Source organism: Phyllostomus discolor, chromosome 12, assembly GCF_004126475.2.
Source record: "Phyllostomus discolor isolate MPI-MPIP mPhyDis1 chromosome 12, mPhyDis1.pri.v3, whole genome shotgun sequence".
NCBI lineage: Eukaryota > Metazoa > Chordata > Mammalia > Chiroptera > Phyllostomidae > Phyllostomus > Phyllostomus discolor.
The window spans coordinates 1,509,451-1,526,033 of NC_040914.2; the positions used below are offsets into that span (position 1 = coordinate 1,509,451).

A 16,583-nucleotide genomic window follows, 5' to 3' on the forward strand; every position below is an offset into this window, starting at 1 on the left:
AGCCTTCCTGCACCTGCCCCAGCAGTCTGAACTGGTTACATCTAGATGATTTTTATGAGTCAGAAAGCCAAACTTTTACCTCTTGTTTTGGGGTTTTCTTTTCCATGCAGCCAAATAGAACACGTATATCACAGGTACAGAAGAAAAGATGACAGTATTGGTGGTGGGGCCGGGCGGGGGTGGAGGCAGGCAGTGCAAAGGGAATAGCAAAGGAGTTCCTGTTATGTACTCCCTGCATTAAGGGTCTTTTTTGTTCCAGCCCCACTGACTTCTCAGGTTCTCCAACTCACTAAGCTCTTTCCCACCTCATGGCCTTTGCACAAGCTGTGCCTTTGGCATTGGGCACTCTCCCCTCTCCTCTTTCCTCCTCCCAATGCTCCACATCTCTCAGCTTAGTTGTCTCTTCCTCCAGGAAGCTGCCCCTGATGCCACAAATAAGATCAGATGACTCTGTGATACAGGGTCCCACAGAAGTAAAGCCTGCTTGAGTGTGGTTGGTAGGGTAATAATATGGGTGTGATAATTTTTAGTTTTAATTTGAACACTTCACCTACTCAAACACATGGGGTGTTTGCGTGTGATGTTGTTATATTACAGAATTACATGCCCATGATTTTGTAATAAAAAAGGGGTGTTATTTGTGCTGGGCCCTGTATATCCTACTAGCAATATGCAATTTTCCTTCATGCCGCTTACCACGTTTGTGATTATATCACAACTCGTGCGGTTGTTAGTTCCCTCTCTGCCTCCTGCACTAGCCTGTGGGTGCCACAAGTACAGGAGAAGGGCCTGTCTTAGTCACTGATCGGTGCCCAGCATGTACCCACCTAGTACAGACCTTGATAAGTGTCTGCAGAATCATAAGTGCATGATTCAGGTTTCAGCTCCTCAGAGAAGCTCCTTTACTGACCTAGCCATACCAACCACTTCTTCAGCATAGTGTCTCCCCAGCCTCACATTATGGCTGTCTTTGGGGTCCTGTCAGTACCCCCACCCATAGCATCTAGCCACACAGGGGAAGCCTCTGCATGATTTGGTTGATGAACCAAAGAGCTCTGCCAAGGAGCTACAGCTCAAGACTTGGGAGGAACTTCTCTTCTGTTGAGTATGTCACGTTGCCTAGAGTGGCTGTGTAGACACACCTGGACAGCAGCTGCTGATTAGTAGAGAGACCTGCACTACGTAGAAACAGAGGGAGACAGAGAGAAACAAGAGAGAGGGTAACAGAAAGTGACTTGCACTGGTTCCTGGTTCCTGTCCCTAGTCAAGCCTGAGAGCAAGATTCTAACAGACTCCCTCCTGCCTCAGTGTTCTAGCTGTAAGTAGGTCTTTGTTGTTCCTAAAAGAGGGTTCACAGTGAAGGCACTCACATTACTGAAGATGTTTCTCTGCCAGGGAGAGTCAGGGTTGCTATCCATGTTCCAGAAGCGAATGGTGTTATCTGAAGAACAAGTCAGAAAAGATCCTGATGGTAGACAAGCTCTCTGATCTTCAAGCTCAGGATACACCTACATTTCCCAGAGATCAAGGCAAAGGGCAATTCATTACAACCACTTCAATGACAGCACTATGACACACTGTCACATTATGGTGGGAAAAATGTAAATGCAGGTGAAGAAGCATAGTTTAATGCTTCTATATTAAAAATAAACAAAAAGGGACAAAGATTGCTACCAAATATCATCCATGACCTATCGTCAACGCAGGCGTAAAACATCCGCACAAATAAATTTCCAAAGAAAATGGAAGCACACGAAACACAAAAAGAAACAAGGTACCGTGAACAGGAAGCAGCACAAACAATAGAGGCTAGCTTCAAATACTGGAATTACCAGGCAGAGTATAAAATAACCATGCTTATGTGTTTAAGAAATACAAAAACACTGACAACATTCAAAGCATCAGCAGCCAGCCCTGCCTAGTTTGGATGGAGCACCGGGCTGTGAAGCAAAGGGCCACCGGTTCTATTCCCAGTCAGGGTACATGCCTGGGTTGCAGGCCATGTCCTCAGATGGGGCGTACAAGAGGCAAACACACATTGATGTTTCTCTCCCTCTCTTTCTCTCTCCTTTCCCTTCTCTCTAAAAATAAATAAATAAAATCTTTTAAAAAAAAGTGTCAGTAGCCAACCAGAAAACTATCAAGAATAACCAAGCAGGGCTGAAAAAGAACAAAATAGAACTATTTATAGAAGTGAAAAATAGGCAAGACAAACAATGAAACATATAAACATATGGGACTACAGCAAACTAAAAAGTTTTGCACAGCAAAGGAAACCATCCACAAATAAAAGACAACCCACCAAATGGGAGAAAGTATGTGCCAATGATACATGTGATAAAGGGTTAATATCCAAATTTATAAAGAACTTACACAAACTCAACACAAAAAACACACAATTCAATTAAAATGGATATAATAAAGGGTTCTGGCCAAGAAGGAGGCATAGGTAGAATACACTTTGCCTCTTCACAAAGCAAAAGAAGGACAACACAGGTTTGAAAACACAAAATATAACTAGAACTGCCAGAAATCAACCTGTATGGAAGTTTGATAACCAAGGAGTAAAGAAAGAAACATCACCCCAGACTGGTAGGAGGGGGCAGAGATGGACGGCAGGGTGGAGAGGACTTGCACCCCAAGGTGGCGGCTAAAGGACTGGGTCAGTCCTACATTAAACCTCGAGGAACAACTAGGGAGCGATGCAGACCGAAACAACCCAGGGTTCCAGTGTGGAGAAATATAAAGCCTCCAACCTCTGATTTGAAAACCTGGTGGGGGTGAGGTGGCAGCGGGAGAAATCCCAGCCTCAGGGGACTTTTTCACTGGAGAGACAAACAGGGTCTAGAATGTACACAACCCTCCCCCCGCCCCACCTTGGAATCAGCACCAGAAGGGACCCATTTGCTTGTGGGTAGCGGGGGAAGTGACTGAAAACCAGCAGAGAGTGGAGCAAGCACCACTGTTCCCTCTCAGACCCTTCCCCCCACATATAGCACCACAAGGCTGCGATGTGGGTTACCCCTCCCTGGCCAATACCAACGCACCACCCCTTACTATGATAACAGGCATGCCAAGACAAAAAAAATTAAAAATAAAAAAGAGAACGGCCCAAATGTAAAAACAGTTTGAAGCTCCAGAGAAAATACAATTAAGTGACAAAGAGATAGCCAACCTATCAGATGCAGAGTTCGAAACACTGGTAATCAGGATGCTCACAGAATTGGTTGAATATGGTCACAAATTAGATGAAAAAGTGAAGGCTATGCAAGTGAAATAAAAGAAAATGTACAGGGAACCAACAGTGACGGGAAGGAAACGGGACTCAAATCAACGGTGTGGACCAGAAAGAAGAAAGAAACATTCAACCAGAACAAAATGAAAGAAACAAGAATTTTAAAAAAATGAGGAAAGGTTTAGGAACCTCCAGGACATCTTTAAACGTTCCAACATCTGAGTCATAGGGGTATCAGAAAGAGAAGAGGAAGAGGAAGAAACTGAAAACATATTTGAACAAATAATGTAGAAGAACTTTCCCAATCTGGCAAAGGAATTAGATCTCCAGGATGTCCAGGAAGCTCAGAGAGTCCCAAAGAAGTTGGACCCAAGGAGGAACACACCATGGAACATCAAAATTACATTACTCAAGCCTGAAGATAAAGAGACGATCTTAAAAGCAGCAAGAGAAAAGGAGACAATTACCTATAAAGGAGTGCCAATAAGACTGTCAGCTAATTTCTCAAAAGAGACCTTGCAGGCAAGAAGGGGCTGGAAGGAAGTATTCCAAGTCATGAAAGGCAAGGACCCACATCCAAGATTGCTCTATCCAGCAAAGTTATCATTTAGAATGGAAGGGCAGATCAAGTGCTTCTCAGATAAGGTCAAGTTAGAGGAGTTCATCATCACCAAGTCCTTATTATACAAAATGTTAAAGGGACTTATCTAAGAAAAAGATGATAAAAAACATGTATAGTAAAATGACAGCAAACTCACAATCATTAACAACCACACCTGAAACAAACAAACAAACAAACAAACAAAAAACAAAAGCAAACTAAGCAAACAACTAGAACAGGAACAGAACCACAGAAATGGAGATCACATGGAGGGTTAGCAACAGGGGAGTGGGAGGAGGAGAAGGGAAAGGTACGGAGAATAAGTAGCATAGACGGTAGGTAGAAAATAGACAGGGGGAGGACAAGAATAGTATGGGAAATGTAGAAGCTAAAGAACTTATGACGCATGGACATGAACTAAAGCGGGGGAATGTGGGTGGGAGAGGGTGTGCAGGGTGGAGGGGAATGAAGGGGGGGAAACGGGACAACTGTAACAGCATAATCAATAAGATATATTTAAAAAGAAGATGGAAGGACTTTTGTCAGTTTCCCTCCTAGTTGTGTCCTCAGCACCTAGAACAGGACCTGGCACTTAGCTGCAGTCCATTTTGAAGGAATGGCCTAACCAATGGGTTCCCCAAACTCTGCAGAAGCTTTCTTCAAATGGGGGCTGAGCAAGGGCTGGGGAGGCAGAGAGGGGCTCACCTCCACGTTCCACACGTAGGAGCTGTGGAAGAGCTCCGACCACATCTTGCCTACTTTGTTGATGTCTTTGACATCCCAGATATAGATGCTGTGGTCCTTATACACGCAGGACAGCCACTGGTGGGTGGGGTCAAAGGTCAGTGCCACTGTATCTGGGTAGACTGCTTCTGCCTTCCTGCAGAAGAGGAAGCTAACAAGACAACAACAGGTCATCAGTCACCATCAGTGTCACTGTGGGTAGTAACAGACACTTGAGTTACCTCAAGTCAATGCCATGGTGGTCCATCTGTGTTGGGAACCGCCCTGCCTGGTTTCAGAAGCTGTAGCCCGCCCCCCCCCCCATGGCTAAGGCTGAGTAAAAAGACCTTAGGACAAGAAGCCATTAAGGAGACAAAACTTATCCCCCTGGCAGGAACACCGCCTCTGCCCACTTTATTTCCTCCTGCCTGGCCTCTGGTGCCTGACCAGTGAGCCAATGATGGGTAAGATTCCTCAAGGGAGGGATGACCTAAGAAAGGCATGGTCACGAGAGGGCCCTCAGGGAAGGACTTGAGGGCTATGGAGAAGGGGGGGTGATGGACCCTCGCCCCTCAGCTTTGACATAGCCTGAGTCCCCATTCTGTCTGCAAGAAGTCTCCTAATCTCTTGGCTGCCTTACTTCCCCTGCTTGACCTAAGCCTAAAACAATGCTGGAGGTAGGTGTGGCCCTGTGCTGGAAAGGGCGGTTTCCCCAGGGTGATCAGGCCTAAGAAAGAATGCATAAAATCCTGTGAAACCTGCTTTGCTAAGAATGCCCTCGGTTTAAATGATAAGGGTCCAAGCTTGAAGTGAGTTTGTTCCCCAAAGTTTGATGGCCCTGTATCTGACCCTGACTCAGAATAAGCTCTCCGAGTTCTTTGAATGTTATCTGTTGGTTAATCATTTCTGCCTGAAAATGATTGATGAGCTTTATGTATATACCCTGTATTCGTGTGCAAATTGAACCCAATAAATGCCTGTCAAGGCAAGGGTCAAGGCGATCTCCTTTTGAGAGAGTAGCTGTGCCGTCCCTTTTTCTGCATAGGCCTGGATAGTCCGTGTGAATTTCTCTTGTCTCATCCACGATGCCGTAGACACTGCGGGCCAGTGTCTGCATCATATCTGTCCCGCTCCAACTCCACTTTTCCTTCTTCCGTCTTCTTTTGCTTTGTTTCTAATGCAGAGGTTGTAAAGTGACAGCTTCCACTTGGCCCCCAAGAGCATTTGAATTTTCAACTCCTGTTGTATTTTTCTCCCCCCATTTCATCCAACCCAAGCTCTGTCCTCTCTCTCTGAGCATGGAAGGACAATGGGCACATATCTCACTCAGGCTTTCTCTCTCATAGGCTCTACCACACGTCACCAAAAATCTCTGTGCAAGGGAGCAGGGGAGTTGTCCCCTGGCCTGGCCCTCCCTACAAAGGCTACAGTTTACTGAGCACCTACTGTGCGCCAGGCGGAGAACTTTCTGCACTGAATCATCCCCACAACTTCCATGAGAGGTAGGTTCTCTGTTTTACAGAGGAAGAGGTTGAAGCACAGGCTGATACAGTGACTTGCCTGAGGCCCCATAGCGAAGCAGAAGGTGGCAGAGATGGGCAGCCTGGCTACTACAACAAACCACTGTCTGTGGGTTGCTGACCTACCCTCCCTTTCCTTTGAGACACCCAACAGCCCCCCCCCCCCCCCCCCGGCTATTAGAAAAGGCACTCAGCAGGTAGTGTCCTGCAATCTACAAAGAGGCCACCCCAGGCACCCAGCACCCCCTGGTTAGGTAGCTCCCCACACCCCCCAAAAATGACTCACAAGACGGGGAAAATATGTCACAGCGCAGCCCTTCCACCCACTCTCAACATGGCAGCCAGAGGGATCTAATGCTCAAAGCCCAATCACATAATGCCAACGCCTAAAACACCCAGTAGCTGCCCATGGCCCCCAGAATAGACTACAGGCTCCTCCCACCAGCCTCCATCAACTCTCCCCCGCCCCAACTCCACCCCCTCCCCTGGCACACTGGGCTCTAGCCACACAGCCCATAGGTTTTCCGGCAACACAACAGGACCAGTGTGCTGTCCCCTTAAGGCCTTTCTACTTGGCTGTCAGGACCCAGTTCTCCACACAGCTGGCTCTTTCTCACTAGAGGCTTCCCCTGGCCACCCAACAATACAGCCCAAACCCCCAGCCACTCTCCTTCCTGAGTTTGTTTTATTTTGCAGAGCATTTATGACTATCCGAAATTATCTTATCTGTGTACTTGTTTATCATCAAGCTCCCTCACTGACTGAAGACTTTACGGTGTCAGAAATGTTGCTGCCTCATTATACCTGTATCCTGCTCCTTGCCTAGGGCTGGCCAGTGTGTAGATGGATCTAGAAGTGTGGATGCATAGCAGCAGACAGATTTCTGGGTGGGCCCCTCTCCCCTCCCTTGCCGGGTGGTGGTAGTACCTGGGCTCCAGGCCCTGGGCCACATCCACTCCTAGGTAGTGCGGCTTGGGCAGGTTGGCAAGGTAGTGTAGGTTTGTGGGCCTGGAAGATGCGCACTATCCCATTGGTGCAGCCACAGAAGATGAGCTCCTGCTGACACAGAGGCAGGATGAGAGGGAGACCTGTGGGGGCAAAAGGGACCCAAATGTTGACCTTTGTGCTTCGTGTGGCCCAGTCAGGGACACGGGGACTGACAGAACAGCAGCCTTGTAGTTTCTTGGGTCTAAGAAGCCCATCTAGTACATTTTAAGGTTTTTGAAATCAGAAACCTTGTAGCGTAAGGTCACTATTGAAGGAAATGTGCCGGCAGGTAGACAGAGGCACAGATTAGGACAGAGTCGTCATTGCTACCTACAGAGGAATTCAGCTGTGGGTGGAAAATATCTATTCAGTAGACCATGACTTCAGATAGGTCACTTGTAGTAACAGGATTAAATTTGGGCTGAAATGTTGTTCCCTATTGCTTAAAACACAACTTCATTGAGATTATACTTCAAAGCAGCATAGAATAAAGTTTCTGTATATAGGAAGGACTGTCTATACTGGCCATGACATGTAGCTAGACGGAAGAAGTGCCAGAACTGTGGGCAGTGAATTAGAGGAGTTTTTCCAAATCTATAGGCTTAATTCATGAGTCATTCATGACAACTGCTCAGGTGCTACGTGTCTATCCTGTCAAAAGCTTCTGACATGCTTAAAAGCTGCAGGAGTTCCAGGAAGAGGATTCCAACAAGAAAAAAAAGAACTAGGAAGGACAGAAAAGACTCAGAATTCGTCCATATGCCTGACACCATGCCATTAACCCTAAAGATGAGCTGTGTGTTGGTCACAAGAGCAGCACGAGAAAAAAAGGAGGGAAAACAGACGTGACAGCCAAATGGGCATCCAAATCTGAGAATAGGAAGACAGCTTGGACTTGAATGCTCAGATCCTGAAGGGAAGTGGTTCTGCAATTTACTGATCCTTTAGTTTAAATATTGTTTTTGGCCCGGGCTGGTATGGCTCAGTGGCTTGAGTGTCCAGCCTACGAACCCAAGGGTTGCTGGTTTGATACCCAGTCTAGGGCACATGCCTGGGTTGTGGGCCAGGTCCCCGGTGGGGGTGTCTGAGAGGCAAGCACACATTGATGTTTCCCTCCCTCTCTATCTCCCACCCTTCCCCTCTGTCTAAAAATAAATAATAAAATGTTTTTGGTCTAGTCTTTTTTGACTGAAAATGATTAATTCAATGATACCTACATTGTTAAAAAGCACAGTTGTGCCCTGGCTGGCGTAGCTCAGTGGATTGAGCGCGGGCTGGGAACCAAAGTGTCCCAGGTTCAATTCCCAGCCAGGGTACATTCCTGGGTTGCAGGCCATAACCCCCAGCAACCGCACATTGATGTGTCTGTCTGTCTGTCTGTCTCTCTCTCTCTCCCTCCGTTCCCTCCTAAAATAAATAAATAAAATCTTAAAAAAAAAAAAAATAATAAGCACAGTTGTCCTATTAGTCAAGAGTGTTCAGTGAAGAAATGTGAACTGAATCAAATAGTGAGGAAAGCAATCGTAACTTTTACCCGACAACCCCATCACAGGGTACCAAGCACTGTGTGAAATGCCTTACCTATATTATCTCATGTGACTCCCTTATGGACTCTGTGAGGTAGGCAGCAGTGTTTCCATTTTTACAGAGGAGGACACTGGGCTCAGAGAGGGAAAGTCATTCACCAGAGTCGCACAAGCAGAAATTGAAGTCAAACGCAGGGTTGGTGTGATCAACTACCAGGCAGAAAGACGCTTGAGGCATCCCAGGGGACCATGTCACAGAAAGAGTGGTTCCCCCATTGATAGCAGAAGATTGGGTACCTTCAGATTGATCCACTTCTCCAGCACCCTCTTTTCATTGAACTGGCAGAGAAGACCCGAGTAGGACACACAGAAGGTATTGCCTGCCATTTGACCTCGGCCACAAGCCACACCACAGAAGACATTGTTGTGCAGCTCACCCAGGATACCTGAGCGCCCTAGGAGGGGCACCGTCCCGTCACCTGGAGGCATAGCAGGGCACAATGAGACAATGTCCACATAGCCTAGACCCCAGCAATGTCATGATGGGTCTCTCATGGCCAGAGCAACAACACAATTAAACAGGAGGAACCTAAGAAACTCCTCCAAGTGGAGGAGGAGGGAAGAAACTATGGAAAACACTTCCAGGCAGAGTGGTTAGAAGGCAGCAGTCCAGGAATGAGGTCTGGCCCCAGGGACAAGGGAGGGGAATGAGATGGGGAGATTTTCTAGCAGGCCCTGCCAGTCAGCACCTAGAGAGCAGGCCAGGAGCAGAAGCCAGACCCTTTAGAGGCCAGACAGTGTCTGAGACCACTGCCCCCATATCTCAGGTAGAGAAACAGGAATCCACACTGTCCCTGACAGTTACTCCCCGGGCCTCTGTGACGGTGGCAGGGAAAAAACCTTACCTTTGCTTCAGTGGACACTTCTAAGAACCAGAACCTCACATGCCGGTTGCCAACTGTGACAAAATAGCTGCTGTCCTCTGAAAAAGAGATGGCGATCACCCTGCACGATACCTGTTGGAAGCCACCACAACATCTTTCTGGAAGAATCATTACAGAAAAGTTCATGCCAACACCCACCCCACTGGACCACTGCTCTCAGTCTTTGCCCTTAGCCCTGCCCAGTCTCTCTGACTCTAAGTCTGTTTCCTTGGTCCCTCCAGTAAGCCACTTTATGGGAGAACCTACATGTGGCACTCTTATTCCCACTACAAAGGAGACTGAGGCTTGGAAATGTTCCCATGTAAGAGTAAGTTCCAGAGCTCTCCCTAGAGTTTAAGCTCTACAGCCTGCACATGGTATTGAGGACAGCCATAGCTGGGAGGTAAGGATAACACACTCATGGCTGCCATCGATAGGGCCCTCACTCTGGGCTCTGCTGAGCCCTTCACAGCAAAGCTCATAGAATCCCTCAATAGCTCTATAAAGGAGGTGCTTCTCCTCCCACCCTGCCATGCTCAGAGTGGGGGATATCACATGTTCAAGGTCACATAGCAAGTTATGAACAGAACTAGGACTTGGTACCCACTTCTGCTGATTCCAAGTCCTCCTCCAGCTATTCCAGTGTACAGTGTTCCATACCAAGTCACTGAAGTCTCACAATTCAGCCAGGCGGGATACTACAATATCTATTTCACAGATCAGGAAATAGACCCATAGCTGGTCAATAGAAAAATAATTGTCCATTCCACTAGTTGAGAACTTGTCATATTCCCTTCAATAAGTGCCTAAAAGCGATCAGGTGCTCAAAAAATATTTGCTGGATGAATGAGCACTTTACCAAGTTATCTCCTTTAGTTTTTTCCAATGCCTGGGACTCAGGATCCTCTGGCAGCCAGCTTCCAGCCCACACACCCACCAGTCAGCTCACCTTCCAGTCCCAGACGTTGAGTACCATGTCATGCTGGTAGCCCATGGACACAATGTGCTTCATATTGGGGGAGAAGGCCACACAGGCCACGCCGTACTTGTGGCCCAACATCTCTGCCACCTGACTCTTCTCCTCCACATCCCCAGATTCGCAACAGTAGGACCTCTGCCCGTTCTAGGGAAGGTGGGGCTGTTACTGCTGCTGGGTTCTATACCAGGCAGGCTAGGGGGGCTGGCAGGGCTGAAGTTGGCATTGCCCCAGGATGTACCCAAAGCCACCTCCCCCATCTGCAACAAGGCTTTTCTGGCCCAGGAAGGAGCTATTTCAGGGACTTCCCAGGCCTGGTAAGGACAGAAGGAATGACCCCAAGACCCCTCCCCACCTACTCAATTATGATCACAACTCACCTCTCCGTCACTATGTACTTCCCATCAGGGGAGAAGGCCAGAGAACTCAGAGATTTCCTGAGGGCAAGGAAATGGGTTGATCACTGATTCTACTAAAGATTGGCTGCCAGACCCTAGCCTAGCTGTGCTCACAGAATTCTGCCCAGTCTTCACTCCCAAGCCTGGAAGAGGCAAGGAGAAGTGAGCATGAGCAGCTCCTATAGAGCCAGTGTTGCCTGTGTGCTCAGCAATCCTGCATCCCCTGCTGCTAGGAGAAGGGGGCAACAACACAGGGAAATGGGGTTCTGTAAAAGTAAAGGACCCTTCCACCCTAAAACTCCAAACCCACATGGGGCGGACACTCTGAATGGGGACCCTGCTTCCTTTCCCTCTACAGCAGTGGGCTTCCTAAGACCCACCAGCCCTGCAGCCCTGAGAAATTCAGATGTAGGAAATGGAACAGATCTGGTCTAAGTATGGAGGTAGTGCTGAAGGGAGGACCCTGGCAGACATCACACTGAGACAGCCGCAGCACGTGCTGCACTGCTAATCGCTCAAGATATTCTTGGAAAAAAAAAAGATATTTTTTTAAATTTTAATCATTGTTCAAGTACAGTTTTCTCCCCCCTACAAAAGATATTCTTGAAAGCCCATTATTAACAAGCAACTTCTTTTTCTGATATTTCCAGGTAGCCTGAACAACTGAATGACCAGACTAATTTACAAGTTTTTTGGCAGTAGGTTTCACTATTCCCAGACTGTACTGTTTTTTTTCTCTCTCTTTTAAGGCTGTTTTTAATCTGTTCCTCAACGATCTAGTAATCATCTCCCTCACATGAGTTAACTGGTGTGCACATAACTAAGTAAATGCCTTTGAGTAAGTCTTTCACAATCTCCTACAACATTTATTGTCATCAACTCAAACCTCTGGTGGCTTTCCATTGTCCCTAAACCAGCAGACAAGGCAAACTGCCTACCAAATGGACACTCACCCCTTCTTCCTCACTGACAGAACACTAATTTTAACTGGGATGGCAACGTCCCCAGCTAGAGTACATTTCCTCACCTCTCTTGTAGCTACACAGGTACGGCTACATGACTTAGTCTGGCCAATGAGAAGTGCTGTGTGCAGTTTCCAGATGAGCTTCTTAAAGATAATTCTGCCCTGCTTCCTACATGTTCCCCTTCTGAAAAAAGGACATGACAGCTAGAACTCCATCTTCAGTCAAGTGGCAACTTCAAGAACAGAAGCCTCACAATAAGCATGGTAGAACGCAAGACAGAAGTGAGGTCCCTAAGGCTCACAAAGACACAAGCCCCCTGGGTGCCCACCTCCAAACTTATGTGCAGGAAGAACATACCCTTGTGCTTCAACCATGTTTGTTGTGGGTTTCTATTGTCTGTAGGTACTCCTAACCTGACTGTCATGTGCCTTGACTTTGTGCCCAACCCTCCACCAAATGTTATATAGGCATCAGTACACTGATTCTTCACATATATTCAATGAAGTCAGAATTCTCATAGCCAGTTTTGTGATGAGGAGACTTCAACACAGGGAAGTTCCCTCCCCAAGGTTACGTTACCAGACAGGGCAGAGCCCTGGACTCTAGGCCAGAGATCTCAGTCCTGGCTGAATGTCAGAATTCCCTGGGAGATTTTTAAAAATTTCAAAGCCATGCTACTAGTGAGTAAAAGTTTGGTGAAGAACAGGGTAATATCTGTAAAGTTTCAGAGTAGCTCCTGCTAAGATACTCACTAATCTCAAAAGGGAAAAGAGGCTTCACAGTGAACCCTGAGAGGACACCACCTTTACCAAGAGTTCAAAGTGAACACCACCAGTCATGAGAGATCATGAACTTCCTGATAGAATGTACTGAGCAGAACACAGACTCCTTCTGAGTGTTCCTGCCAAAGGTGCAGACCCTGAATCTATATATAAGAAAATGTCAGGCAAACCCAAGTGTTTAGCACATTCTACAATACTTGGCCTATAATCCTCAAAAGTGTCAAGGTCACAAAAGTTAAGAAAAGATGGAGAAATTGCTTCAGATTGAGGGCGAATGAAGAGACAATGATATTCAATGCATGATTCTGGACAGAATCCTTTTGCTATAAAGAATATTTTTGGGATGAACAGTAAAATCTGAATGAGAAGCAGACGGTAGTGATGTTCCAATTTTAATTTACTGATATTGTTGAATGTATTGTGGTAGAAGGACCATGTCACTTTTTTTTTTCTGGAAATACAAGCCAAAGTATTTAGAGATACAAAGATGTCATGTCTACAACTTACTCTTAAATGATTCAGAAGAAAATTATTATGTATATGGACAGGATGATAAAGCAAATGTGGCAAAATGTTAATATTTGGGAAGTTTTGGGTGAAAGGAAGTTTAGACTTATTTTTAAGTCTAAAATCATTTCAATATAAAAAGTTTTAAGGTTGCCAATATCCAGGCCCCACCACAGACCAATGATTAAGCTGTCTCTGGGAGTGAGGACCAGTCTGGTGACTCTGAAATGCAGCCAGGGTGAAAACCTCTACTCTGGCCACACCACCTGCTAAGCCAGACCTATCAATGGTTGAGAGTGGACCATTTCCATGCCATCTGCCAGATGACACAGTGATCAATCAGCTACAAAGCAGACCCCTGGGCACCAGGCTGGGCCTACCCAGAGCCAAAGGCCTTCCCCAATAAACTGGAAGCTAGGGGGATCTTTCTAAATCACATTCATTCATGAAACAGTAAGTGCCAGCAAAATGCTAGATACTGCTCTAGGTCAAAGGGACATAGAAATTCACTAAGAGAAAGTCCCTGCCCTCAGAGAGCTCACTCTTTAGAAGGCAGACAGACAGTGAGTATCATTAGTGAGAAAATTAGATAGCATATGAGAAAGGAGTACATTTTGTGGTAAAAAGAAAAAGAGGAAAGGGAGATTGAGGGTGCTGGAAGTCTAGGGTATGGAAAGCATATCCCTAGTCTATAAATACCCTGCAGTACTTCTCTTTGCAATCAGTATCCATCCCTGCTCCCCAAGGCCCATGTGATATGGCTTCTGCCTGTTCCACCCTCATCTTCCCCTCACCCACTTCTCCATTCCAGGCACATGGATCCTTGGCTGCTTCTCAAGCAAGCCAAGAATCTTAACCAATGCCAGGCCTTTGCCCTTGCTGTTCCCTCTGCCTGAAACATTCTCCCCTCAGCTTCACATATAGGTTACCCCCTCACTTCCTACAGGTGTCAGCCTCAGAGAAGTATTTCCAGAGCCCTCTGATATGGCTTCTCCCCTACTCTGTGCCTATAAATTTGCCCTAACACATCCCTCATCATTTCCCCATAGCAGTGGTCACAATGAGCTTGCTAACCAATTGGCTTAGTCTGTCTCCCCTGATGAACTGTCAGCTCTACAGAGAGCAGAGATACTCATCTCTTTTGTTCACTGATGGGTCCCCTGCACCTGGGACAGTACCTAATACAGAGGAGAAACTTGTTGAATGTTGCTGAACTGATGGGTGAGTGAATGAGCGAGTCATCCAACCATGAGTATTTCCATGGTCCCACCCCTACCCATGCTCAGGCCCCAGCTTACCTGGAAGCATTAAAAATGTGCTGCTGCTTGTTCTCCTGGGGTCCAAAATCACCACCACACAGCTGGGGAGAAAGAAGAAAATGTGCCCAAATTGAGGGGAGTATTAAGGTCCAGGGATATTCTGTTCCCAACAGAAGAGAGCCCATGGATAAACAAGGCTCCCTCTGAGCAGAAGAATCTCTCTGTTTACCTCCTTTTCTAGGTGTCTATGCTAAGAATTCTAGGGCACTTCACATTATTATTAAAATATGTTCTAGCCCTGGCTGGCGTAGCTCAGTGGATTGAGCACGGGCTGGGAACCAGTGTCCCAGGTTCGATTCCCAACCAGGGTACATTCCTGGGTTGCAGGCCATAACCCCCAGCAACCGCACATTGATGTTTCTCTCTTTCTCTCTCTCTCTCTCTCTCTCTCTCTCTCTCTCTCTCTCTCCCTCCCTCCCTTCTCTCCCTAAAAATAAATAAATAAAATCTTAAAACAAAAAACATGTTCTTAAATAGAAACAAACACTTCCTCTGGGGTAAACTATCCTACCAGGCCTTGATCTCTTATGTGCATGATCTCTTTAAATCCTTACAACTGCCAGGTAAGGTCAGGAATCTTAGTCCCATTTTTATGTGCATGATCTCTTGAAATCCTTACAACTGCCAGGTAAGGTCAGGAATCTTAGTCCCATTTTTAAAGAGGAGGAAACTGAAGCTAGAGAGGGGAAGTCCTTTGCCCATGGCTACCCAGTATGTCTGGGACAGAGTGGGGATGTGAATCTATATCTGTCAGATTCAAGAGCCTGCCGTTGTCCTCTATCTTGAACTGTTTACTTCCCTGAAACTCAATAACAGATACTGTTCATCAGAAATGACCATGGGTCTGCCCTGCCCTGCAAGGGTTAGGGCGTTTCCCTTTGGAACCTAGAACTGTATCAGGCTAGGTCAGTATTTCTGGAGTAAACAGCGGCAGAATGTCCCTTCAGTACACTATTTCTGTTTTATAGACACAGAAGAAGAGGCTCAGAGAGGGGCACATGGTAGAGGTGGGACACGAATCCAAGCTGTCTTTCCCATAATCGCTGCCACCTCCCACCTGCAGTCACAATATGGCTTTCATAGTACCATGGAATTCTCTCCACAGCCCACGAAGATAGGCAGCATTCTACACTCTATTATCTGCATTCTACAGATGGAAAAGCTGAGGCCCAGCCACTCACTCACCCTGCTAGGTAGGCCACATGGCCTGTGCTGGGATCACAGGTTAGGCCATTGCTGTTCTGGGCTGTGATGCCAAGCACCTTCTCCAATGACACCTGCAGGGAAAAGGCTCAAGTCAAAAGCACCTGCCCTAGCAGGCCCCATGTGGCATATAACAGGAACTCATTTTGTTCCTGTTATATTGAACACAGTCACCAAACTTCTATAGTCATCTACCACCAGCTAGCCCTTGTTTTCCTCAACAGTCTTACGACAAATACACAGTGCCTGGTGAAAGACATAGAATGGTGAGGAAAACAGACAAAAATCCATTCCCTTCTGGAGCTCACATTCTGGTGGTCATGGGATGGAGAACATTCCAAGAAAAAAATAAACAGAAAAAAATTGCAAAATAGATACAAGGTGATGATAAGAGCAATAAAGAACAAAGCAGCCCTGGTGGATGGCTCAGACGGTTGGAGCATCATCCTATACACCAAAAGCTTGCAGGTTGGATCTCCAGGCAGGACACATATGGTAAGCAACCAATCAATGTTTTGATCTCACATCAATGTCTCTCTCTCTCTCCTTTCCTCTCTCTCTAAAATCAATCAATAAACATACCCTTGGTTGAGAGGAAGGAAGGAAGGAAGGAAGGGAGGGAGGGAGGGAGGAAGGGCACGCAGGGAAGGAAATTAGAAGCACAGGGGAAGGTGGAGAAGGCCTCACTGAGAAGGTGACCTTTGAATAAATTTCTAAGTATTTTGTGTGGATGAAAGAATTGAAACTCCACATCAACCTAAAGAAAAAGGTACTATTATCAGCCTCCTTTTACAGATGAGGACATTGAGGTCCAAGGTCCCACACCAGCAGAGTGGCAAGGTGGGGATACAAACCCAGTTAGTCTGGCTCCAAAGCCAGCACTTTGGGCCCTGCAGGGGAAGAGACACAGCAGTGAGC

At 46.6% G+C, this 16,583-nt stretch overlaps 1 protein-coding gene across 1 annotated transcript in view; it reads right to left on the minus strand.

The window, feature by feature from the left end:
• WDR62 (WD repeat domain 62) overlaps positions 1-16,583 on the minus strand; it is a 43,402-nt gene that overhangs the window by 23,754 nt on the left and 3,065 nt on the right. The window contains 13 exon segments of the mRNA XM_028530209.2: positions 1,371-1,508; positions 4,542-4,731; positions 7,007-7,080; positions 7,082-7,140; positions 7,143-7,167; positions 8,890-9,071; positions 9,476-9,610; positions 9,613-9,634; positions 10,465-10,638; positions 10,868-10,928; positions 14,442-14,484; positions 14,487-14,503; positions 15,648-15,739. Coding sequence (XP_028386010.2) covers positions 1,371-1,508; positions 4,542-4,731; positions 7,007-7,080; positions 7,082-7,140; positions 7,143-7,167; positions 8,890-9,071; positions 9,476-9,610; positions 9,613-9,634; positions 10,465-10,638; positions 10,868-10,928; positions 14,442-14,484; positions 14,487-14,503; positions 15,648-15,739 — 1,212 coding nt within the window.